This window comes from Sapajus apella, unplaced genomic scaffold (genome assembly GCF_009761245.1).
Source record: "Sapajus apella isolate SASKATOON/1434 unplaced genomic scaffold, GSC_monkey_1.0 scaffold3, whole genome shotgun sequence".
In the NCBI taxonomy this organism is placed as follows: Eukaryota; Metazoa; Chordata; class Mammalia; order Primates; family Cebidae; genus Sapajus; species Sapajus apella.
The window spans coordinates 4746518-4773986 of record NW_022436943.1 but is presented as its reverse complement, the minus strand read 5'-3'; the positions used below and the strand labels follow the sequence as shown (position 1 = coordinate 4773986).

The following is a 27469-nucleotide window of genomic DNA, read 5'->3' as shown; positions in this document are numbered from 1 at the left end:
CCCCGGCCCACGTGGGCTGCGGCCGGAGTGGGCGAGACCATGTGCCGGGCTGCGCGGGGAGACGGCTGGCTGCGTGGGCGAGAAAGAGTCAGCCAGGGGGCCCAGTTGCCCTTCTCCGGCATGCCCCTCTCCTGGGTCCCCGTGGACTTGAAGTCTGAAGTCTCCTCGAGTGCATAGAGATGCCTCGGCCGGGACAACAGCGTGGGGACGGTCGGCGGCGCCCCCTGTCCCAGGCCGCGGTGGCGGCGCCGCGACCCCGCCCTCTCGCGCCTGTCCTTTCCTCAGCTCCCAGCCTTTGCTGGGCGCCAGACCCGGCTTCGCAGTCCGGCAATTCTCCTACTGTGGCTCGTCACCCCCGGGGTCCCGGCCTCCGCGGGCTGGGGCCGCCGCCACCGCGACAGGACGGGGAAGCGGGCCATGGCGTCCTGCGTGGGGAGCCGGACGCTGAGCAAGGATGATGTGAACTACAAAATGCATTTCCGGATGATCAACGAGCAGCAAGTGGAGGACATCACCATTGACTTCTTCTACCGGCCGCACACCATCACCCTGCTCAGCTTCACCATCGTCAGCCTCATGTACTTCGCCTTTACCAGGTGGGGCGGCCCGGTGGTGCAGGGGGCGCGTCCAAGGGCGAGGGAAGAGGCGGGAGGGGGGGTGGCAGGGAGGATGGCCCGGCATGGCTCTGGGTGAGGAAGCCGGCTGGCTGCTCCAAGCACTCGCGCTGGCAGCCCGCCGCCCACGCAGCCCCTCCGCCCGCCCGGTGTCTCACAGCAAGGTAGCCTGCTCCCCCACCCCTCAATGCTGCTTCTCCATACAGCGCCTCCGGTTACACAGGGAACGCACGCGAGTCACTTAGCACGATCCCCCCCCCCCATCCCCACCTACCACACTCGGCATCGCTCCACACAACATCACGACGCGGGGCCCACCTCTGCAATGCTCCAGCCCCCGTCCCTACCCAGCACACCGCGTGAATCATCTTGTATGCACCACTTTTAGCACACACCGCTACACATACGAAGCACCCCAATCCACAGCACCTGCACGCACCATACATAGGCCCAGGTCACAACCTAGATCCTTTCCTGTGGAACTCCGGTATTCAGCATGATCCGTAATGCACACAAAATCCACATGTGCGCTACATACACTGTCTTTCCCCTGCAGCACTTCCCGTCTGCATTGCACACAAGTAATCCAGCATAATCCTTCCCCCAGCCTCAAACGCTACCATCTGTACCACAGCACAAACTGCCATTCTAAACACACACATCACAGCGGACCTTTCCCTTCCAGCACAGCCCAATACCCATAACCTTATGTGTATGTAGCTGCACAGACAGCAGCTCGCCACACATCACGCAATGCATACCCTGCTCACTCACCTAACATACATGCTGAAATGTGATCTTGTCCAGCTATTTTAATGGTGCCTGGTATATAGTAACTGCTGTGTGTTAAATGAAACACTTAAACCTCACACAGCATAACACAACTCTCTTATTCCCCTGAAAACACACACATGCATTCTAACATATACCTGTTCATAGGAGCTGCCCAGCCCAAATCTTGAACACACCTCATGTAACTCTATGGCACTGCGCCTGTGGCCCCTCATCCCTAACCCAGGGAACGAATTTATCCCTGGTTCATTAGTGGGTACACACCGTGGTTCCTACTTAGAAGAATTTGTACTTTCTGAATGAACCTCTTTAAAGAAAGGAAAGTCACACCTCCCTCGCTCGCTGTTGTGGCTTAAAAGGCCAAGTTTGAGTAGTATAGTTTTTGAGCCACGCTGTTGGTTTCAAAACTGGCTATGTGTCCTTGGTTAAGTTGCATAACCTTGCTCTGAGCCTCAGAGGCCACACTTGTAAAATGGTGATGAAATATGTACTTACCTCATACAGGGTTATGAAGAGTAAATGAATGTGTGTGAATGCATCTAGCAGAGTCCCTGGTGCACAATGTACAATTCATGTCAGTTACTTCTCTCCCAGTATTTTTATCCAACAATCAAGGTTCTTTGTCAGGGTCAGCAGAAAATGTGTAGGGATATATATATTGGGTAATCACAAGGATTGAGAGAACTTCTAGTATTTGGAAGGAGGAGCAGTTAAAGGATATATGTGTGACATATGTGACAGCACTGTACAACATAAAGTAAATTGCCTCCTACACAGTCGTTTATGTACACACACGAGTGCGGTTGTGCCTGCCTTGGGAATAACTGCAGTTTTTCGAATGCTCGTAAAACTAATATTCTCCCACATCACACTTGTTCCTTACCTCCAGGATTCACTTGACTCTTGGTTCTTGTTATGTAAGTGTTTATCCATTTGAAAGAATCTACCTATAGATATAAAGCTAAAGGAACAATTACTTGCTCTTTAATGATTGAGGGATCTTGCCACTATTACTATAAAATCTGCTAAGATTGTGCAACAGGATAATACCAGACCTTTCCACAGTACCTGACCAGACCTATTTCTAGCTTTGGAGAGAAATCAGTCGTGTCGCTAACTGTGGTTACTTTCAAATACTTCATTATGTTGCCTGATTTTATCACTTAATAGCTGTGTGACCACATAATTTTGCTAGGCCTCAGTTTCCTTATCTGTATGTAAAATGAAAATGTCAATATATTAATCTGTCAGGATTAGCTGTCAGGATTAAATTTATCTTTTTAGTTAATCTGTGTTTAGCTCAGTGCATGGCAAGTATTATGTGCTTAATAAACATTAGTTGTTATTATGATGTGATTTCATTGTATGCTAGTGTCTTCTAAGTTATATTTGTTATTGAATGAGTATCCTCAGTAATTGAGAAGAAGGATAAAAGCATTAGAGAAATAGACAATAGATAACATAATACCTGTTTCATGTTAGCTTCAGTTTAACTTCATCTTATGTGTAGGTTTGAAATAATGAAATTAGTGAGGGAGTTTCTTTGGAAATTATAAAAATAATTGTAGTATTTTGTTTTAAATAATGAGAAGCAAGAATGAGCCATTTGTTTCAGCCTTTCATCTTTAATATTATTCTAGGTCCTTTCAAAATAGATTTCTTTTTCTGTCTTCTTATGTAGAAAGTTACATTTGGCCAGGCATGGTGGCTCATGCCTGTAATCCCAGCACTTTGGGAGGCTGAGGCGGGTGGATCACAAGATCAGGAGATCGAGAACATCTTGGCCAAGATGGTGAAACTCTGTCTTTACTAAAAATACAAAAATTAGCCGGGCGTGGTGGTTCGCGCCTGTAGTCTCAGCTACTCAAGAGGCTGAGGCAGGAGAATTGCCTGAACCTGGGAGGCGGAGATTGCAGTGAGTCGAGATCGTGCCACTGTACTCCAGCCTGGGCGACAAGAGCAAAACTCTGTCTCAAAAAAAAAAAAAAAAAAGAACAAACAAATAATAAAAGGAAAGTCATATTTTTCTGAAATTTCCCTTTATATCATATTCTGCCATGGCAGTCAATAAATTGCAGCAGTGAAAGTATAAGAAATGAATATGAATTTTAACAGCTTGTCCAAAATGATAGAAGAACTATAATCTGAACCTCAGACTGTGACCTCTTCCAAAAATGTTAACAATTTTATTTCTTCCACTAATTTCATAAAGACAAAGAAATCACATAATGAAGAACTAATTAATAAGAAGTTTCACTTTATGTAAAATCATAAGCACCATTAACAGAATTAGCACTTACTAAATCTCACTCATTTTGGGGGCATTACAATGATAGCTCTGTCTTCCTCCATAAAGACGGAAAGTAATGACTTCTTAAATGAAAATTTATCCTATGCTCTTTTGTAATGATTAACTCCAGTACCCTATACTTATTTTATACGGATTTTAGTTGGACAATTGTTTGGTGCCATTCTTTCTGTAAAACTTAAAAAATATGTCTTAAGGTTTGTTTTGCACAGACTAGTTGTCTAAGAGAACAAGGAAGAAAGTATACTTCTGGGATGTCATATAGCCAGTATGTGAGAAACAGTACCTGGGTAACGTGCTTCAGAGACCCAGAAAGAATTTAAGAGTACAGAGGATTAGATACCTTGTACCGAAGTCTGAGACAAATTTGGATTTGTCCAGTAGTTCTTTTGTTAGATGGCACTTAGGCCAATTCCCTGTTAAGCCGTAGTGTTTAAATCTCCTGTCTTTATCATCATAATTAAAAATAAAGTTAGATACTACCTAATCATTTTCCTATTTGAAAAAGTTCGTTTCTAGCCTGGGCAACATGGTAAAACCCATCTCTACAAAACAAAACAAAATAAAAATTAGCCGGGTATGGTGGCATGCACCTGGAGGCTGAGGTAAGAGGAGCACCTGAGGCTAGGAGGCAGAGGTTGCAGTGAGCTGACATCGCACCACCATATTCCAGCCTCCACCATACTCACTGAACAGAGTAAGACCCTGTCTCAAAAGAAAAGCAATTTGCCACATTTTAGAATAAGTAGGCGGGGCACAATGGCTTACGCCTGTAATCCTAGCACTTTGGGAACCCAAGGTGGGAGGATTGCTTGAGGCCAAGAGTTCTAACACAGCAAGACCCCATCTCTATTAAAAAATAAATAGTACTTTTATAAATAACTACTTACACATATGTCTTAGAAGTTTGTTCAGCCAAAGTAGGGAAAGGAAAACTTGTCTCAAACTCAGAGTATAATAATTACCTGTAAGATACCCTCATATTTACTCTGCATTCAGAAGTTGGTAAACTTGGAAATATTGAATGGGTTTAGTTTAAAAAACTCAAGCTTTAGATATAGAAAACACCAGAAGCTATTAATTCACATGCAAAGAAGCCCACCTCTCATTAAGAGGGACCTGCCATTGACCAGTAGAAGCAGCCTTTGTTAGCACCTGTCCAACAAAAATTGTTACTTACCTAGAGGAAATTGCCTTTCTGTGGATTTGCGTACTTAAGTGATCATCAGTTTGTCTATGCTTCATTTCTCCTGGTTTAGAACAAAGGAGACAGACAAGGGCAGGGAAGTGGACAGACCTGATTGATTGGTTGATTTGTTAAATTTTAATGGTTTTTACTTAATTTCTCTTATTGGCTTTGGAATTCCAGTTCACCGTCACATCATTGGTGCATACTTCCGGCCACCTGTATTGGATTGCTTATGGATACTTGCTAGCCTCCCTTTTTCTTTCCCTCTCGACCACATAAATTCCCATTAGAAAATGTCCTTTGATACTGCTGATTCAGTTGTCTTGATCCTGTTTCCTTTATATACATCATGTTCCTTTTCTCCCAGTAACAGAAGGCCTGCCTGCCCTTGTTCTCTGATACTAGCAATGTTAAGTGATCATCTATAGCGATTATGGGCTAGGATTAAACCAGCCCAGGAAGTGAGCATTGTGTTAGGTTGCACCTGAGGTCCAGTTACCAATGATTATTAACGCTTCTTTTCCCTGGTTACTATTTGAGTCAAATTTTTTATTGAACTTAATGTTTTATATTTGTTCTTATACTTATTTCCAGTTTTATGTCCATAATACAATTTCTAATTTATTAAAGGGGGAAATGTGCCATATGTTTCTTTGGGATCTTCCTCAGTGAATAGGTACTTGGGTGACTTAAATATTTATTTGGCTTAGATGATGCCTTACCCCACAGAGATTGTATACCTAGGAACTGCTGCTTTTCAGACTCCTTTTTAGTAAGCAGCCTTTATTCAAATTCATCTGTTCTGAATAAACTGTGCTTAGCATTTTAGATGTAGTTCTATTACCAGATGTAACACAATTTATCTTGCGACATAATTCCTATTGCCCTAGATTTCTGTAGAGAAGTTACAGTTTTTCAGTCTTAACTAATCCAAAACCAGGACTAGTCCAGTCATCTTGTACTGCTTCCTCAGCCCTGGCATCCCATTTAATTCAGTTAATTCATTTCAACAGTTCCATAGTCCTCATTCCTTCTAGCCTAGGTTTCTGCCAGCCTGGAGTTCACTGTCTGGTTTATCTTCACCAGGTCTGATTGGGCCTTTATAGCTTTCAGGGCTGTTCTCTTTCCATTCCCAAGCCTTTGCTCAGCAAACTCCCAACCCTTTGGGATCGCTGACTCCCAGGCCCTGGCTCCCCCTCCCTCCAGTGCTGCCCTTGTGATCTTTTTAGACAAACTCATGGTTCCATTTTTCCCTGTTTAAAATTCTCATTTATCCAATAAGTACTTTAAAATGTATCACATTTCTCCTCCTTTAATTGATAGCTTATCTGTAATTCCTCACAAGGATCATGACTTTCCATAAAACGAAATTAGTATGATATTAAAGATAATACCAAAGCTAGTTGACATCTATTGGTATTTCAGTAGATGCCCGTCACCTATGGAAAAGTACTAACTGGACTCCAGGGTCCTTTGTTGTGGAGTAAGTCTACTTTCCCATCCCTATCCCTCCCTCCACACACAGCACACCCGACACCCAGCAGGCCCTAACAGCTCGCATGTCCCACACCTAGGCAGGGCTGCCATCTCTCAGACTGGAAGTCACCCCCTGCCCACACATGAGCCCTTGGCGTCCTTCACAATCCATTGAGATGGTTCCCCTCCAAGACACCTTTCTCAATTGTTCCAAGAAGCACAGAGGAAGAAATGTTTATATCCTTCCAAATACTTGTTATTATTGTATCTCTCATGTCATAATATTTGTTTCTGTGTCAGCTGCTTGAGGCCAGTTATCTTAATCATCCCAAGATAGACATCCAGTAAATGCTGAATTAATGGGATGCATGAAATCATTCATCCAATAAGAATTTAAAAAATTATCACCTTTCTTTTCCTGTAGTTGATATCTCACCCATAATTCTTGACAAAGATCATAACTTTCTATAAAATGTGATGAATGTGGTATTAAAGGTAATATCTAAGCTACTTAACATTGGTCTACCTTGTAACCTGGGATTAAATTTTGTATTGGGAGAGATGATCCTTAACAGTGACTCATCTAACCATGAACCTATAGGTCTCTATTTCAAGAACTCATATGAAAGGTAATGAGGGAAAAGACTGGAAGGGGAGAGGGACAATTGACCTAGAAGCCTTAGGAATCATAATAAAGGCTAGACATTCCTGGCTGCCTGACCCTAGGGAGAAAGACTTGTCTAAAAGATTGTAGGCGAGTAAATGGAGTTTGCTTTGGTTTCCTGATGTTACCACCCCTCTGGTCAAATTCCTGCACTCAGATATTAAATTGACACAGAATCAGAGTTGGAGTCCGAAAATTCTTTGGAGTGCAAACTTCCTTCTTTTTTTTAAACTCGGGGCTTTCCTGACACTTTTCCTGCTAAGATATTGTCTCTGTGGGTAGTTCCCTATCCTAGCTGAAACAGTGCTCTGCAGAAGAAGCCAAGGTGTTATTGGGCTTTTAGATATTTGCTGATGGTCTCAATAGCCCTCTGCAGCCAACCCTCTGCAAGGGGACAGGGAAATCGCTGCCAGTGGACCCTGTGGGTCAGGCTGAGACCCCCCACTCATGTTACCTGATTTTCTTGGCCTACTCTGCCATATCATCTTGCTCATTCTTGCCACCTTCATTCTTGTCACCAGCAAGTAGATGTCTGCTGTGTGCCAGAGCATTGTGCCAGGCACCAGGGCTACCTTGGGGAAATGAGGTGGGACTTTTGCCTTGGGAGCTTTCTCACTTTAAGCTATGCATTTGGTATTTTCTTTTTTTGGAGTCTTGCTCTGTCACCCAGGCTGGTGCAGTGGCACGATCTTGGCTCACTTCAGCCTCTGCCTCCCAGGTTCAAACGATTCTCTTGCCTCAGCCTCCTGAGTAGCTGGGATTATAGGTGCGTGCCACCACGCCTGGCTAATTTTTGTATTTTAGTAGAGATGGGGTTTTACCATGTTGGTCAGGCTGGTCTCCAACTCCTGACCTCATGATCCACCTACCTAGGCCTCCCAAAGTGCTGGGATTACAGGCATGAGTCACTGTGCCTGGCCACATTTGGTGTTTTCACAGTCTATGGTCAGTGTTATGCTGGAGCACTTCAGGAGCACCTCCCAAGTTTAGAGAGGGAGGAAGACTTTGCCTCCCTAAGCTTGTCTGTTTGTGTCCTTATTGGAGAATGTATAATAGCAATCTTGACCTAGAGCTAGCACTCCAGAAGCCCTCATACTTACTTCCATCCTGCCTCTATTTTTGTGTTACTGTGGGCAAGATAAACCAAGAGCTTAATTTTCCTTATCCTTCAAACAAAGATAATATTCGCCCTGCCTTCCCCACAGAACTGTGGAGCGGTTAAATAAAATACCAGCTGTGAAAGTTCTTTGGAGTGTTCAGGGCAGTGCAGACTGAGGCATTTTGAAGTTAGTATCTGTGGTAGACCCAGAGAAGAAGTCAAGGAGATGTCACAGCATCACAATGGAAAGTTTTAAGTCTTCTTATTTTTTGTTGCTATGAAGAACCGAAATGTCTTAGTTGAGCAAGTACCTTTATGCTAGGAATTACCAAGATGAGGATCGGGCAGCCCACACCACAAGTCACGATCTTTCCTGAGAAGCAGGAACTACATTGCAGCCTTGCAAAGCCGGGGGAGACAGTTATTGGCCCCCCAGAGGGGCCAATCATAGGTGAATGACTGGGCTTTTTTGGAGTTTGTCAGAGATAGTTTCTATACATGAGAAACATTTCCTGCGGGGCAAGACTATACTAAGATAATGTCTCATTGTCCTTTTTTTATCTTAGTCCACTCAAGAATAAGGGCCGTGTCTCTTCATCTTAGCCCTCAAAGAGTCCCTACCCAATGATAGGCATTAACCAGATGAAGGAATGAGTGGACATAAATGAAGAGCATTCAGAGCTTGTGAACTCGTTATAATAATGGACACTAACTCTGTGCCAGGCACTGTTTTAAGTGCTTTACATGTGTTAAGTTATTTAATCCTCACACAACCCTATGAGGTAGAGCTCTTACCATCCTCTGTTTACTGAGGAAGAAACTGGGGCATTGAGAGGTTAAGTAATCTGTCCAAGGTCACACAGGCTGGTGGTCTGGTCCCAGCCTGTAACAGTCACTGCACTGCATGGCCTCCTGCAAGGGAAAGAGCTTGTACTTTGGGGCCAGGCCCTATCACTAAAATGCAGATTATTATCATTTCCCGCTTTAGAGTGCTAGAAAGATTCAGAGAGCTAACACGCAAAGCCACTAGAATATAGTGGCCATCCGTGGGTATTAGATCTTGTGCCCTCATTTGGGGTCCACTCATGTGGACTCTGCAGCCAAATTCTGTTTCATGATCAACTATGGAAAACTCAGCATGTGGTTAAATCTCTGGATTATTCAGGGCTCAGAGAGGAGGGACTCACACCAGGCCTTACAGAATGCACCTGTGTACTCTGTGGCCAGAGGGGAGTTGGGCATCCTCCCCTGCCAGGCATTCAGTTCTTTTTGTGCACCCCCACCACAGATTGGTAGAGGGCTGTTCTAGATGAGGTGGGGACACCCTCTCTGCTCTCGAAACTCAGAGTGTAACATTGGGCCCTCTAGTCTGATAGGACTCACAGAGCTTCGTGAACTCACTCTCCTATCCGCTAATCTTTGCGGTAGTTTGATCTTCCCATACTGCATAATTTCAGTTTATCTAAAGACCTCACTGTCTTCCATTAATACATTTTTTTCCTAATGAGACAAATATAAAACTGCCAACTTTTCAGACCCAACTGCTATTTTATTCCATTTAATCAACATTTTTTCCCCTCTGAAACTAGGCCATCCATTTAATCCTCTTTTTCTAATAAAATTGCTCAAAATTTACAGAACTGCCATTTCATTGGTTTTATATCCTAATGTATTACTCATCTCGTTATAAATTTAGTGCTGATGTATATTTTCAAGCATTTTGACTGGTAGATAATTTTAAATAGAGACTAATTTACTGATTTGCCTTAGTGACTTATTTGTGGTTAATAATAAGCCATTAATTAAAATTTTAATTAATGTTTTTAAAGAGAATGATATATTCACGTCACTTGAAATCCAAGATACAGCAAAGGATCTGGGGTGAAGTCTCACTGCATGCTTCTCCCCGGCTCCTCATTTTTCCTCTTTGGAGAAAACCAGTGTCATCATTTTTTGGGTGGATTTCCAGTGACATTCTCTGTAGATATAAGCACAAATTATAAGCCACATGCCCATACACATTCCTCCACCTTCTTTTGCTCAAATAGTTGCTTATTATACCCACTATTCTGCAATTTGCTTTATTTACTTAATGATACCATTTAAATTATTCTGACTCAGTTGATTCTTAAAAAGCTTCCTTTTTTTTTTGATGGCTGCCTAGCTTTCCACTGTGAGACTGGACTGTGATTTATTTACTCAGTCTCCTTCTGGTGGACATTTCAGTTGTTTCCAACTTTTTATGAATACGTGTGATGCCGTGGTGAACAATCCGGGATATATGTCATTTTTGCATGAATGAGAGTTTATCTGGAGGATAAATTCCCAAAAGTAAAATTGCTGAGTCACAGAGTATATGCATTTGTAGACTTAAAATATTGCCAACTTGCCCTCCATAAACGTGATTTCAGTTTATACTGCTACTAGCAATGTATGAGCATGCCTATTTTCCTGTTTCTTCATATCCTCCCCAGCTCAGTCATTAAAGCTTTACATTTATCAATAAGGTAGATTTTAAAAATGATGTCTGTTTTAACTTACCATCAATGAGGTTGACTATCTTTTCACGTCTGAGGTCCTTAGATTCTTTACTCTGTGAACAAACTCTTAATATCCTTTCCCTGTTTTTCTATTTGTTTTTCTATGTTTATTTGTTGTTCTTTCTGTTAATTGATTTTAGGGAAAATGCTTTGCATATTAAGGAAATTAGTCTTTTGTCTTGATATGAGTTGTAAATTTTTTTCCCCAAGTTTACCTCTTTTCCTTTGATTTCGTTACTGATTTCTTTGCCATGTGAATTTACCCCACTTCATGAGTGTTGATTGCTTTGCTTTGAGGTTCGTTTGTTTTTTTAATTCTCTAATTTCTTCCAGTATTGTTTTATAATTTTTTGAATATTCCAGAATATATTTATTATAAAGTATGAGTTACAGAATCAGCCTTCTTTTCCCATGCAATGGTTGTTAATTTCAACCTTGCTTTTAATTTGTATCCTACATATTGTATGTCCTGTCAATGTCTCTTATACCAACCCTGTGCCTGTAACATAAGTCAGGCTGATTTAGGATCACAGATCATTTTTTCATGAGACAGCTTGGCTTGAGGGAACAATCGTTGTTTTCAGTGTTGAAGCCGACCTGGTTTTGAATGGCAGCTTAGCAACATCTTACCTATACAACCTCAGACAAGTTACTTAACCTTTCTGAACTTTTACAACCTCATTTTATAAAATGTGGTTGATAATACTTCATTTTGCAAACTTGTGACCATTAGAGATAATATTTATAAACTGCCTTCTCGGTGCCTGGCACACAGTAGTAGATAAACGGGGGCTATTGCTATTGTCATCATCATTCCCAATGTCAGCAATGTGATGTCAGTCTGAATGAGGACATTATATGCCCTCAGTGTGCAGCCATTCTTGAGTAAAAACTGGTGCTCCTGGAAATTGGATGTCGGGCCTCCCTACCTAAGCCAGAAGACATCACAACTACCCTAGTAAAGATCACGCTGGCATTTTGAGGGCCACGTTTATAACCTCTGGGCAGAGATTCAACTGTTAGGTGTCTATTAAAAGTGCACTTCGCTGGAAGGCAAAAAGTGTCTGATTATGTAGTCTGGTTTTATAAGCAGGTCTATGAAATTAAGTTGGCATTGTTAGCGCTGTTTGGACATATAATGATCTAAGAAATATTATATGATCTATATAATCTCATTTCAGAAGCTATTCAATCCTGTCCTACATCTAGTAGTCCTCCAGTTTTTAGAACATAGAAGTCTTCCTTCCGCTAGGTTTTCTATTTAGATCTGAAAGTAAATGTTCAATGTTGTTTTTCTATTTTCAGGGATGACTCTGTTCCAGAAGACAACATCTGGAGAGGTATCCTCTCTGTTATCTTCTTCTTTCTTATCATCAGTGTGTTAGCCTTCCCCAATGGTAAGTGATGTCATGTGTTACCACATTTCTCCTATGTGTTGTGCCCTTCTAGTTTTTTAGAAATGAGTCATCTAGAAGATGGAATAAAGAAATAATCTGAGTTTTGTGTAGGGTTTAGGTGCACAGGCTCTGGAGGCAGACTGCCCACTCTGCCACTTCCTAGCTGCAGGGAAGCCCCCTAAGAGTGCTAAGAGTGCTTCAGTTTCCTTCTATAAAATGGAGGTAACAGATAGGTATGGTTGTGAGGGTTAACTCAATTGGGGCATGTTAAACATTGTGAATATGACTGACAAATTATAATTGTGGTTTCTCAATAAATGTGGTTCTTTCTGTGGCTGTTTTTGTTATTATCAGATGAGTCATAAAATACTCCATTACTGCTGAGTTCTTCCTTTTTGCTAAGGACAGGGTCAATGCCATAATGAGTATTACTTAAATGGGTTGTTCCGAGTGATCTTTTATCACCATAAACTTTGCTGATTATGCATTTGGGATATGAATTTTCATGAGCAGGAAAAAAAGACAGTTATTACTGTCTTTTTTATTACTGTGAATTGTGCCCCCATCATGATTATGGAGTGAGGCAAAACTTTTGTTTAAAAAGCAAGTTTGGTATTCTGTCATGCTCACAATTCATCCCTTTCCTCCAAATTGTTCCTTAAAAGTTGCTTTCTTTTTTCTTACTCCCTTTCCGTATCTTCCCACTAGAATATTCTCTCGTGTTCTCCATAACCATTTCTTTTTATTTCTTTTTTGTTTTGTTTTGTTTTGTTTGTTCTCTGAAGTGAATGAATTGAACCAAATCTCCATAACCATTTCTAAATGCTCACTCTTGTCTTCTATTTTTTTAAAATGATATTTGGAAATTGTTCCAGTCTTTCTTATGGGTTATTCTCCATAACCATAGGCCGGTCCTACTTGGGTTTTAAATGTCATACTTTAGGCTGCATTTCTTCTGTAACTGCCCATGCTATTCAGTAGGCTATCATGTGTAATATAAGAAGCTCATTATGAATGTTATCAGATGCTACCTGGAAATGTTCCATGTCAAGGCCTTCAGGCTTCCTAAGATGGTAGCAGTGGAATTTTGTTCTATTTTTTAAGATATGAGTCATCTAGAAGAAGATAGATTTAAAAAAAAAATCTGAGTTTTGCATCATAGTTAAGAGCATGGGCTCTGGAGGCAGACTCTTATGTGGCACTGTGTCTATAAGAATGTAGTGGTTTTAATATGTAGCAGAGTAGCATAATAATCACACTGATAAAACCATGACTCTGAATCCCTCAGAGAATGAATTGTTCTACATAGCCAAGTTATTTGGGAGCTGAGTTTAGCTCTCCAAACACGCAAGCTTTTAAGTCAAAAAGAGTTTTTTAATGAAAATCTGCATACCTTATGCAGATAAGTCAAGTGTAATTTGGCTTTTCCATAAGGATTGATGGTTCTGGTAATGCTCAGTTATCAGGGTATGAAGACAATGTATGTGTAATATGGGAAAGTCATGGAATGAAGGGGTGTGGACCCTGCCATAGGATTTGTTTTATTTTATTTTTTTATTTTTGGAGATGGAGTCTTGCTGTGTTACCCAGGCTGGAGTGCAATAGCTATTCACAAGTGTGATTATAGGGCACTGCATCCTCAAACTCCTGGGCTCAAGCTATCCTACCTCAGCCTCCTGAGCAGCTGGAACTGCAGGCATACACCACCACACCCAGCTAATTTTTTGTATTTTTTGTAGATAGAGATGGGGTCTCACTATGTTGCCCAGACTGGTCTTGAACTCTTGGCATCAGGCAGTCCTCCATCCTCAGCCGCCTGAGCAGCTAGGATTCCTGCTATCAAATTTGCTGAAAAAAATTCCTGATGTCAAACAACTTTTTGGCTATTTGCCAACTTTCCTTTCCCTCCCATTGAATTTTAGGTTAGAGGAGAGCTTGGGTGTTATATGGATCCTCCTCTCCTTCAAGAGTGCCAGCCAAAGCTGGGTTTCCTGAGCGCTGGGTCCTGACCTTTCCATACAAAGGTGGCATACGAATACAACTCAAAGCAAGGAAATGGCAAACTCTATCTCAGGTTACATACCAACTCAATGCAAGGAAGACACGTGAAGCCTCTAAAATGTGAATAGGTGACTATTCAGATGATAGTGACAATTTATTCCCCTTCCCCTCAGCCATTCTGCCCTCTGCATCCTGTGATCTGCTGCTTCCTTGTCATCACTCAATGCCATGACCATTTCTCTTATTTCTTTTATGTCCTCTTTCCTGTCTTTGTTTTTCCCCTATCAGTCTGTCAGAGCAATGATACGTGCATATGTGCCCAGGAAACTGATCAGTGCAAAGGTATCAGGTCTGTTCTTTAAGCCTTCAGCTTTCCTTGATGGTGTTTCTTGCTGCTTAGTTCTCAAGGGCTTCTTTCTGGCTCTTTATAAAAAATTTGCTGTTTCTGAGTCCAGAGCTGTTTTAGAAGTATGAGGATTCTAAAAGATTAGCCTCCCAGTCACTGTGATTTTTACAGCCATCTCTTCTCTGAGTCTTTAGCAGGAGCTGAGTATTGGGGCTTCATTAGCAGATGTTTTTCTTGAGGTACCAAAGGCACTGAAGGTTATGGGATTAGATCTATTCGATGTAACACTTTGTGTGATTTCTGCTGAGTTTGCCTCTGTTCCCCAATGAAGTCCTCTAATCTTCAAAGTTGACTTCACCTGCTCAATCTCTCATTGTGGGACTGTGCCTTTGTTTTGATTTTGGAAAGATAAAACTGAAGCTTGGTTTTCTTATCCTAGCTGCCTGGACTTTGTGATATACACAAAGTGGGAAGGAGCCACAGAGCTCACCTAGTTCAGCCGTCTCAGTTTACCAGTGAGAAGGCTGAAATGTGCCACCACGTCCCCCAGCCTTTGATGTCAGCCTGCTGGCAGGGCCCCAGCAGTGCACTTTCCTTCCTCAGTGCTGTTCTGGTCATATCTCTCATTAGGTCCTTTATCTCTGCAATGCGCTTTATCTCTAACTTTCTCCATAATATGTTTCTATCTCCTCCTGTTTCCCTTTTTTTTCTGTCATCCCCTGGCTTGTCTTTTCCCCAGGGTGGGGTCTCAGTTGGCCTGGACCTAGCATGCTTTGCATCCCACAGGAGGTGAGTGGTGACTGAGTTGATGCTCCTCCGTTGCCCATGTGTTGTCTGTGACTGGCAAGAGCTGACACATCGATCTAACCCTTCCTACTTTCTCCTGTTTCTACTCTATTTCTGCCTTACCATCCTTTCCCCTCCTCCCGTGTACTTACACACACACACACGGACACACACACCATTCACCGAGAGGCAGACCCTGCCAAAAATAAGGTTTCAGATAGCTATGGAAGCTATAAACAAGGAGGATGACAGCTCAGTGCCCTGTGCCGGAGGGACTGGGACCTTAGTCAGCGAAGGGAGGACATGGATTCTCTTGAAGCCATGTGTATATAGCAAACGTACTGTGCGTACCTCATTTGTTTTCTGAAGATCTGTTTATTTACACTTTACCTAAGAGTAGTAAAACTAACTTTTTCACATGAAAGAATGTTACCGAATATTTTTAAATTAGGAATGGCTTTGGAAGGTGCCAGTGGAAATAGTGGGGAGTTGGGAGGGCCCTGGGCAGGGTACCCCTGAGGTGTGTGGCCTCCCCTATCAGACCAGCTCTCAGGCCACAGGACTCCCCAGGAGCCCGCGCAGAGTGGCTGCCTCTGTGAGTGGGGTATACGTGCCCTTTCTCCCTCAGTCTTGTGCCCTTATTTTCCATTCTCCTCACCCTTGGCACGTATTCTTAAATTAAGTAATGAAAAATGAATGGGAGAAATGGAGCTCCAAACCTGCCCTCTCCTTCACAGGCAGTTTTAGGGAAGTGCCTGCAGTGGATCGCATGCCCGGAACGATTTTTTGGCAACTTGAAATGCGTTTATGCTTGACCTGGTAAACGCTGCCCTGCACAGCTGTGTATAGGCCAAAAGTGGATTCTGTTTATTTGTCTCATCGGGTATGTGTGAGTTCATATATATTATCTGTGTGGTAGACTTGGTCATCTCCTGCAGGAAGGGAGCCATGTGATTCTTTTTGTAGAGTCTAAATAACAAAGAAGGCCCTTGACTTTCTCCATAGTGTTTTATAACAGGATGCTTTTGGCTACCAGTGATAGAAAATGCATTTCAAGAGGCTCGGCACGGTGACTCATGTCTGTAATCCCAGCACTTCGGGAGGCCAAAGCGGGTAGATCACAAGGTCAGGCGTTGGAGACCAGCCTAGCCAATATGGTGAAACCCTGTCTCTACTAAAAATGCAAAAATTAGCCAGGCGTGGTGGCATGTGCCTATAATCCCAGCTACTTGGGAGACTGAGGCAGGAGAATCACTTGAACCCGGGAGGCGGAGGTTGCAGTGAGCCAAGATTGTGCTACTGCACTCCAGCCTGGGCAACAAAGCAAGACTCCATCTCAAAAAGAAAAGAAAAAAAGAAAGCACATTTCAAAATGGCTTAAACAATAAGGAAATTTTCTTACATAACAAGAAGTTCTGAGATAGGGTGCTTGGAGGGCTGGCTAATTCAGTGACTCAGTGACCTGCGAAGACCCAGCTTCTTTACCCCTTTCTGTTCTGCCATCTTCTAGCCTGCACTCTGACCTGCTGGCCTTGAGACAGCTCCTGCAGGGCCGGCCATGTAGTGGCAGGCAATGGCCAGCAGATGAAGAGATCATCTCTTCTTGTGTGTCTTTCAGTTGAGTAGCGACGCCTTTTCTAGCGACCCTCCAGCACACTTCCATGTCTTTGACTAGGGTTGGGCCACATGTCTCTTCTCTACCAGTTCCAAGGACAGAAATTTATAGTGCTTAGAGGAGAAGATGTTCAACAGATATTTGTTGGCTAGAAGAATGCCAGGGGACTAGAATTACCTCTGCTGGTTTAGAATCCACCCCTGAGTTATATGGCAGAGGAGTGGACATTCAAACAAAATTTGGTGTGACAATCAGCAGGGTGAGTGGCAGGATTAGGTCCCAGTGTTCTTTCTTTCAGTTCCATAAGCAGATGTGGAGGGAGAGGGCTAGCAGTGAGAGCAGGGGAAGGAGAGGATTTGATATCCACTTTTACACATCTTTTCTCCTGCCCACTTTGCCTCTTCACTTCTCCTCTTCATTCTCTTTTGGCGTCCTTACAAAAATGTTTTAATTGCTACCTTCATCCCATTATAGCAACTGACACTCAAGTGTATGTGTAATTTTAACTATACCACCTATCACTGGAGTGAAATATAGAAATCTATTTGAGTCTCCAGTTGGCTGGAGATTTCTTTCAACAGGTGACCTTCTGGTGTACACTTCCTGCTTCTGAGAACTCCTTTTAACTGTTCATCCCCTTTCCACCTTACCACACCCCTGAAACCAGCCCAGCCTTATTTATACTTCAGGTACCTGGCCCACAGTGACTTCTCATTAATATATGTTGAATTAAGTAATAAATCTACCTGGAGAAAAAATCACAGAACAAGCCTTCTCTTTTCTTCTTTTTGTTGTCTGCAAGAGAAACATCACTCAGCACTTTTTTTTTTTTTTTGAGACAGAGTCTCCCTCTGTTGCCCAGGCTGGAGTGCAGCGGCTCGATCTCGGCTTGCACCCTCCCACCCTTCACCTCCTGGGCTCAAGGGATTCTTGTGCCTCAGCCTTCCAAGTAGCTGGGATTACGGGCACCCACCATCACACCCATCTAATTTTTAAAAAAATTTTAGTAGAGATGGGGTTTCACCATGTTGGCCAGGCTGGTCTCGAATTCCTGACCTCAGGTGATACACTTGCCTCCGCTTCCAAAGTGCTGAGATTACAGGTGTGTGCCACCACACCTGGCTGTACTCAGTACTTGTTTAAGGTCTTATGAGGAGAGTGAAAAATTAGTATTTCTTATTCTTTCTGAGTTTGTCATTGTTTGTCCTTCTATGTCATTTGACATCTCTGAGCTAAGATAATGGTAATCATGTCTCCTTGACGTTTGAAAGTGATCCAAAAGGTTCACCATCTTCTAAATTTAAAAAAAAAAAAAAAAAGTTCGTTTCTCCTTCCATCGTGTGTCCCCTGCTTCACTACTTTTTGTAAAAAAAAAAAAAATTTCCAGCTGGGCACATCGGTGCACGCCTGTAATCTCAGCACTTTGGGAGGCCAAGGCAAGTGGATCACTTCAGGCCAGGAGTTCAAGACCAGCTTTGCCAACATGGTGAAACCTCATCTCTACCAAAAATACAAAAATTAACTGAATGGGGTGGCATATGCCTATAATCCCAGCTACTCAGCAGGCTGAGGCAGGAGAATCACTTGGTGGAGGTTTCGGTGAGGAAGGAAGGCGGAGGTTGCAGTGAGCCTCAATTGCACCACTGCACTCCAGCTTGGGGGTCAGAGCAAGATTCCATCTAAAAAAAAAAAAAAATTTTTTTTTCCTTAGGTTTGAAATTTGCCTAGAGATCATTTTTTTCCACCTTCTAAAATTTCCCTAGAAGAACTCTAATAATAATCAAAAGGAGAAGCAGACTAAGAGGGTCTGTCAGGGGGCCCCTGGCTTGAGGATACAAATGTTAGCTATTGGCCAGGCAACGTCTGATTTGTATTAAAATGATTGTATTTCCCTGAGGTTAAGTCCTGTGAACTTAATTTTTCATAGATATAACTGTTTCTGGTGAGTCAGACAGTGATCTTATTTTCTAATTTCTGAGGTAGATTTCAAAATGCTAGCTCTTCTCATGATGAAGACATTTGGTTTCCATTTCTTTTGAAATTAACCTTGCTCTTAATATCTGATTGAAAATGATGCATTCTAGGCTGGGTGTAGTGGCTCATGCCTGTAATCCCAGCACTTTGGGAGGCTGAGGTGGGTGGATCACGGTGGGTGGATCACTTGAGGTCAGGAGTTTGAGACCAGCCTGGCCAACATGATGAAACCTCGTCTCTACTAAAAATAGAAAAATCATCTGGGTGTGGTGGCCCATGCCTGTAATCCCAGCTACTCGGTAGGCTGAGGCAAGAGAATTGCTTGAATCTGGGAGATGAAGCCTTCAGTGGGCTGAGATGGTGCCATTGCACTCCAGCTTGGGTGACTAAGTGAGTGAGATTCCATCTAAAAAAAAAATGATGTATTTGAGATGGAAGGAACGATAAACAAAATAAAACACATAGTTTTTAAGTGTGCCTCATCAGAAAACCAAAACCCAGCATTGGTTGCTGCCCCTCTGCCCTAAGAAGTCTTCCCCAATTCTCCAACACAAGCAAGAGAGTGAGTAACCAAACTGCAGATCCAAATTCTCCCAGGCAGCTTTTATCAAATCCGATATAAAGCACAGATAAGTAGTAGAAACTCCTGTGGAGAGCACCCATGAGGCGGAGCCCTTCTCATAACTTCAGAACCATAACAACAGTCAAAGAAAAGGAAGCCTGCCTTTACAAGACTGAGAAAATAGTCAATAGTCTGTTGGGAAATAAGAGTTGTGGGGAAGGCATTGAGATGACATGAACGTTCACAGCATCACAAGTGATGCTGTGGAAGGCGGGGCTCCTTTTCTGTTGCGTCCCCACCCCTGGCACATACACCCTTAGGCTCTGCAAAGGTGACTTGACTGGAGTAGCCAGGTGCAGGTTACCTAGTGAGCATAAGTATCAGGATTTATAATCTGATATATAACACGCCAGCCTCACTCTTGATTTTTTTTTTAAAGTAAAATGATACTTTTAGCAATATTACTGTCTGATGGTAAAGATGGCACTCAGTGTATGATGCTACTAAAATGTACTTTTTAAAATACCACTTTAAAAAAATTCAGAGTTTCTTCTCAGGAGGCAATGGGCAGTTATGACAAGCTTCACACTTGCAGGGCGGCAGATTTGATGGTTGAAATCAAACCTAGACTGGGTTTTGAAGTTAGTTACTGAAAGGGTCACCTTACATTCCAGGCCTTATCTCACCTTTCATACGCAAAAGTTACCAGTGATTCCCACCTCCCTGGGTCAGGGTGGTCCCCAGCTTTTATCTCTAGAGCCATGGGTTCCCTGCCCTTTCCCTGGCTTGCTTTTCCTGAGCCTGCTTATCAGTTCCACATTACGGCAAAGCCTCTGTCATGCCTTTCCCTTCTATTGCATCAGCTCTAAACACCCCTAGCTTGTTTCTTTCCCCTCGCTCTCCTGGTCCTGAAGCCAGTCTGGGCTCAACCCTCAGACACCCTCTTCAACCCTCTCCTCATCCTGAGCCGACCCAGTCCTGTGAGAGTTCACAGGAAAGTCCCCAGGTGCTCCTCACTACTCAGCCTGGTGACAGAGGAGGCTGTGACAGAGCTAAGGAGGACTTCATGAGCTGCATGACCCAGGGCAGGTTCCTGTGCCTCAGTATCTATATCTGTAAAGTGGGAATAATGGTGACATCTTTGTCTCTGAGTCCTCATGACACTGTGTGGGGTATCTCAGTCCACGGCCTGGTGCATAGTAAGTGCTCAGGAAAGTACTGCTGACTCTTGTCATTATGACTGCTCTTGAGAATAATGTTATAGGATTTTTAAGTGCTGATTTTGTCACAAGCCAAATAATAGGTCAAACGGTTTTAGAGTTGAACCTTGTAAGAGGAAACTATCCAAAACACTGGCATCCCATTTTATGTCCAAAGGGTTAATTTAATGGTATAGATCAAGTAATATTGCAAGCCAGGAAGCCACCAAAATACAGAAGTCACTTATGGTGACAAGTCAAGAGCTATTCCCTACCATCAGTAAAGAGGAACATTTGGAAATGAAAATAACTTAAAAGATGACAATTTTAGCCATGAGTTTCCCAATGACTTGATGAAAGGTGATGGTGTCATATTACCTGGCGGGATCCTGGTTTATAACCTTCCCTGTGACTTTCTGAGAAAGAAGCAGCTGATTTTGAGAAGGAATACAAGTATTCCTTACTGTCTGAGCCCTCACTATTGGAACTCAGAATCAAACAGATTTCGATTAATTTTCAATAAACCCCTAACTACCTGCCATCCAAAACACAGGAACAAAATGCATTTGGGTAAAGCAGAATCTCTCGTGAACCAAACTCACCATCTGAATTGCCACCTAGGAACTGATAGATTTGAATGGTGAGGGGTACTTGTAACTGATTTTCGTAATAAGAACTTGACTCATCAAAAGAAAGCAGTTAAAATATGATTCATCCGAGTCACGGCACCAAAAAAAATATATGATTCAATGTGGTCTTCTTAAGAATATATAAGCGATTTTAGAATGAATTCAAGAATAAAAATTACAGTGGAATGTTTGCCTCAGATAGGATTCAAGATTACAAGCAACAGATGCTGACTCTGCTCATTAAAGAGCCTGTTAAAGACTAGGAGTGGCTCACAGTGTCATAGGCTGGCTTGGAAACCAGCCATCGCCAGAGCTTCCAGAAACAGGCACCACCCCTGGAACTGTCCTAAGGAGGAAACCCCAGCATACGTGGGCTATGCTCTGCCCCAATGTCCCTTCTGCAATGGATTGTAATGGAGTGCCACTTTGGATGGCCACTGCCTGACTACTGCCCCTATTGGCCAGTGCCAGAGAAACAGAGAGAGAGGAGAGCTGTGCCTACCCCATTTGCTGTCACCAGCCCCTGAGGCCAAGCCTGGCACGAGTGCCACTGCAGACCCAGCCCTACCTGTAAAGAAGGCTGGGAAGCAAGCTCTGGTGTCTCTCCTGGGGACATGGGATTCATGTCCCCAGGGACATTAATTGGGAATTCTGCAAGTTGGGAATTCTGCAAGTTTAGGAAGGCTCTTCAAAAGGCCTGGGCAGCCCCACACAGAACAGGTCCTCACTGGAGTGGTGCTTTTCCATAGCTGTGAGTTGTAAGGTCAAGGCTCCAGTTGCTTTCTTCTCCCTCTTCTTTTTCTTTTTAATGAAAAAAGAAAGTATTGGTGTATCACTTGTCATAAGGGAAAGTTGTATCCATGAGACTTTTGTTTCCGTTGTGTGGAATCTGCATGTGTCTGAACTGGATTGCCATGTCAGAAGTGTTGTGTCAGCATAGGTCATATTCAAAAGCCACAGGTGTTTTTCTCCTCTTTTATTTTTCAGTCATATTCTCTCTCTCACACACACACAACACACACATGCACACACACACACACACACACGAATGCATGCACACGATGGTGACTGTCTAGTGTCTAGAACCTTTTTTTCCTGGAGCTCTTGGGCAGCTGGGACATTTTACTTGTTAAGGTGCAATATGTATTACACATAAGCCTAGCCCGGTGACCCACTCACTGTTACAACATTGTTTCCATGGGAAATTATGTTCTGACTTGTCAAGACAAAGCTTTAAAAAAATTTGTTATGGAGAGTGGTGCCTGTGATGATTTTGGTGACAGTTATTACAATGCAGCGAAAACATTTCAAGGAAACTTTGACCTCAAAGTGTTTATGTAGCAAAAAAAAAAAACCCAAAAACCCAAAAAACCTGTTTTAACAGTAGAGAGCTTTTTCTTATTGTTATCTACATGGAGATCAGCAGTACCTTCTTAAGTTTAGCCTTCTCTGAAACCTGTTCATTCTAACTTTATAATGTTATTTATCTGCAGGTCCATTCACTCGACCTCATCCAGCATTATGGCGAATGGTTTTTGGTAAGTTTCCATTAGCAATGTAAAAAGATGTGCTGTTTTTTTAACCTTTTTTTCTGTTTATCACTTTAAGACTTTTACTTGCCACTCTCAATAGTTAAAACTTTGTTATAGCTTTTTGCTTTTTGATGTTCCTAATATAGATGTTTTCTTAAAATTCTTTGACACAGAATAAAGTGTTGACAGTGACCTAAATTCTTTTACACGTGAACTGTTTCAACTCCACACGCCTCCTTAGCTGCTGTGTCTTAATGTACACAGGATTTGACTTAAACAAATATCTCTTGTTTTTCTTTATGCATTTTCATATTGCTTTTTACTAGTGCAAGCCCAAGTGCCTACTATGAGCACATTTGTCTTGGGAGCATCTGGGAGGGAATGAAAACAAAGCAATTCAATTTCTTCAGTGTTATGAGTGCGAAAGAACTTGGAAAGAGAAGACTTCTGATAAAGAGCCCTAATTTGAACTAAGAGTTACAAATAAGCATATAAATATTAGATGTCTTATTTTTACTTGGTTTTGTAGTCCAAATAGTGAAATCGCCTAAATTTAAAATGAATCTTCAAAACTTTGAATATTGGCTTCATCTTCCCTAAATAAGTCACCAAATGAATTATTTTAGGTTTAGAAAATGTAATCTTATATAAAAATGTCCAAGAACTCTAAGAAATTGCTATTTTGCAAAAGGCTGCCTATTTTTCTTTTAGCCTTCAGAGCTCCTAGGTAACTCATAATCTCTTTAAATTGATTGGTGAACTTTTCACTCAGCAGCCATTCACTGAGTGTGCTGTGTGACAGGTGCTGCTCTGGGCCCTGAGGCCACCAGGGAGGACCAGACAGACAGGAGCCTGCCCTCAAGGAACTGCCCTTCCACATGGAGACAGAGGACAGCTAGTAACACAAACTATTACGCAAATCAGTAATCGAAAATTATCAGCTATCGCGAAGTATTCAGAAGCTAGTTTAGACGAGGGGAGGCAACAGGAGCTGGGTGTGTGCTTTGGCTTGAGGAGTGAGGGGAGGCCTGAGGGAGTGATGCCAAGTCGTAAACTGTCACACAAAGGAGGATCCAAGTCTGCACAGATTCTGGGGGAGGGAAGCATCCCAGGCAAGGGAAGAAGCTGCTATAATGGCCCACAGCTAGAAACCACTTGGTGTGTTCCAGGCCAGTGAGGCGCAAGCGTAGTTAGCCCAAGGGGAAGAGTAGGAGGGAGGTCGCGGAGTCATCGGGCACAGATGGAATCATGGGGACTGTGGGCCAGGGTAGAGAGCAGGGCATGAAGAGCAGGGGGAAATCACGGGAGGGTTTTTTTTCCCAGAGTGACCCAATTCCATTTACATTTTTTAAAAGTTATTCCTGGCTATAACAAACATACCTCCCATTGATTTAATAGTGCTGTTTGAAGTTAATAAGTTATTTTCAGTGAACTGAACACATCTGAATTCTTCCTATTTCAAATGATCTATGGTAGGTAATAAGCAGCATTATTTCCTTCCTGAGAACATTTTGGGAACATGGAGCCCTTTGATAATCCAATGAGAACTGTAGATAGACCCATTCCCAATGTGTGCACCCACGGACATTCACCATGCATAGTTCTGCATCTAGTATGCAGGCTTCACAGACCTCGAAGCCCAACCAAGAACTCCAGATTGAGAATCCCTGCAACACAGATTCTTTCTGTCCTAATGTAATTATTCAAGAGGATCATAATTATTAAAAAGTCAAGTGGGGGGCATTTGTGGTGAAAATTGGAAAAAATAGGTGGTGCATAAGCTTAAACTGAAGGCAATTCTCCTATCAACTTGCCTAAAAATTATGTATTCTTTGGACCCTAGGATTCACAATTATGGGCTGGCCACATACCGCCTGGGCCTCCCTTGAGCTCCCTGAGGCCTGGAGAGGGGTGCCCATTGGAAGGCTTGGCACTATAGTGCTTGCAGTGGATTTCATTCCAGCCACAGACGTGCTCTTCTCTGGAATGGCTCACTGGAGATTAGTGCTGAGCCAAGTTTGGATGGGCGCTGTGATCCAAGGTCATTTGTATCACAGTCTCTAAATGTCCTGCATAAACATTCTAATTCCAACGGGTTCAACGGAAAGAGAAACCACAGAGTCCCTGGTGATCGGTTCTGAAATCTTTCTAAAATGTGTTGGACAGGCTTTTGCCTTCTGAAAGTGCATTATTCACATTTCTTTTTTAAATGACATGGGGTGATTATTAAGATAGCAGTTATGAGATGATATAACAATAAAAGAATGCCTACAAGGGCTAGAGTGTAAGTCTTGAATAAGTGGCCCTGGGCCACCTTTTGAACCTTATGCCAGTAGTACTGTCCACAGCCAGCCTTGCCCTCCTCCAGTCCACTTAGTTGGCTTTTTAAAATATTACCTAGATCATCTCGTTTCCCCACTTAACTTACAATCAAATCTGAAATCTTGGCTGTGGCCTTTAAGCCCTGTCCCTTCAGGGCCATCTTGCTCGTTCCCCTCTCTGCCAGTGCTCTAGCCACCTACTAGGTCCTAGACATTTCTCTTCAGAAACCGACCTGCACGCTGTTTTCTATCTGAATGTTGCATGCGATCCTCATGCCTACCCCACACACCCTTTGCCTGGCAGTCCTTCAAGTCTCAGTTTAAGTGAGCATCAGTTTCCCAGAGGTGGTTTTGTTGACCCTTCTCAATCTGAATGAGGACTATATCAGACTGCCTCATCAAAGGAAATCCCAGATTACAAGAGGAGTCTCAACAGGCTGTGTTGCAATCTGAGTGCCTGGTTTTGACAACGCCATTCGAGTGTAATGTGTATCGTGTGTGTCTGACAATTGGATCTCTTCTAAACCTAAGCGTGTTTTTGTTTCTCTCAGGACTCAGTGTGCTCTACTTCCTGTTCCTGGTATTCCTACTCTTCCTGAATTTCGAGCAGGTTAAATCTCTAATGTATTGGCTAGATCCAAATCTCCGATACGCCACAAGAGAAGCTGATGTCATGGTATGTACTTGCCAGGGCCTCTTGGAGAAACTGGTAGACTCTTTCTTGGGTGTAAGAGGTAGTAGACTTCACATTTTAAATTGTTCCTTCTCTATACTTCCTGTGTAAATACCTAAACACCAGGTCTCTGGGAGGGTTGTTGAGTTGCATGGCTGTCCACAAGTAATAGAGTCCAGGGAAAGGAAATCCTCTCATTCCGCAGAGGGGTCTGTGAGGAAGTATACACACGTGATCATCAGACAGCCTTGGGTGTGAATTCTGCCTCTGTTACTTGGTTGTGGGACTTTCGGCAAAGTATTTGTTAGATTATTCCCTTTTTTTGTAAGTTGAAAATAGTAATTCTTACTTGGGGCTTATTGTGAAGTGAACAAAGTAGCATCATCTGTGAGGCCTACTGCAAGGTCTGACATGGTGCCCCCAACACGCCAGGCCCTGGGTCACGGCGGCTGCCCCTGCACCCGTCAGCATCACCCTCAGCACCTGCACTGTGGCCTGGATGCCTTAATCCTGCCCCACTGCTTGCCACAGAGAGGCCATTTCATTTGTTACTAATGTTTTTATTAAACCATACAAAAGATTTTATTCTTGGCTAAAACTACTCTATTTTGGCTTTTACTAAAGAGATTACTTTTATGGGAAAAATCAACTATTTTTCTCTTCACCAATGGTGAACACTTCTATAATGGGTTTTCCCCACACCAGCTAGTTCTCCAACTTTCCTGACACCTGGAGTTAGCATCAGATCCCCCTAGTTAAGGGCACAGTCCCTCACCACTGCCCACGTTTCAGATGCCACTCGCAAGTCTAGTGTGTCACCTGTGCTTCTGACCCATCAGCTACAAATCAGGTTCCTGCAATATCTTCCTTGTGCATGATCATTTACTATGATGGCTCACAGAACTGAGGGAAATATTTAAGTTTGCCAGCTTATGTAAAGGACTTGATAAAAGATGCAGGTGAACAGCTGGATGAAGAGGTAGCTCAGGCAAGGTCGAGCAGAGTCCTGAGGGCAGAAGCCTCTGTCTCTGTGGAGTTGGGGTACACCACCCTCCCAGCATGTGGATGTGTTCACTAACCTGGAAACTCTCTGAACCCCAGAATTCAGAGATTTTTACGGAGACTTTATCACATAGGCACGATCTTTTTATTTGTTTGTTTTTGAGACGGAGTCTCACTCTGTCGACCAGGCTGAAGTACAGTGGCACAATCTTGGCTCACTGCAGCCTCCCTCTTCCAGGTTCAAGCAATTCTCCTGCCTCAGCCACCCAAACAGCTGGGATTATAGGTGCCCGCCACTACACCTGGCTAATTTTTGTATCTCTAGCAGAGATGGGGTCTCAGCATGTTGGCCAGACTGGCCTTGAACTCCTGACCTCAAATGATCTGCTCCCCTCAGCTTCCCAGAGTGCTGGGATTACAGGCATGAGCCACCGCGCCTGGCCATTTTTTTTTTTTTTTTTTTTCGAGATGGCACTTTATCTATTGCCCAGGCTGGAGCACAGTGGTGCAATCTTGGCTCACTACAACCTCAGCCTACCAGGCTCAAGTGATTCTCCTGCCTCAGCCTCCTGAGGAACTGGGATTACAGGGATGCGCCACCATGCCCGGCTAATTTTGTATTTTTCTTAGAGATGGGGTTTTAACATGTTGGCCAGGCTGATCTCAAACTCCAGACCTCAAGTGATCCACCCTCCTTGGCATCCCAAAGTGCTGGGATTGCAGGCGTGAGCCACCGCACCATCCCATGAT

General features: G+C 43.0%; 1 protein-coding gene across 2 annotated transcripts in view; it reads left to right on the top strand.

Moving 5' to 3' along the window:
* Positions 1-61: 61 nt before the first annotated feature.
* The window catches only part of PTDSS1 (phosphatidylserine synthase 1), a 69890-nt gene continuing 42482 nt past the window's right edge, over positions 62-27469 (top strand). Inside the window, exons 1-4 of one of the 2 annotated variants that reach the window (XM_032248588.1) lie at positions 62-596; positions 11988-12079; positions 22685-22729; positions 25596-25720. In XM_032248588.1, the coding sequence (XP_032104479.1) occupies positions 418-596; positions 11988-12079; positions 22685-22729; positions 25596-25720 (441 nt within the window). In that variant the 5' untranslated portion in view covers positions 62-417. The remainder of the gene's footprint in view (positions 597-11987; positions 12080-22684; positions 22730-25595; positions 25721-27469) is intronic. The other variant, XM_032248593.1, reaches the window with a different exon arrangement.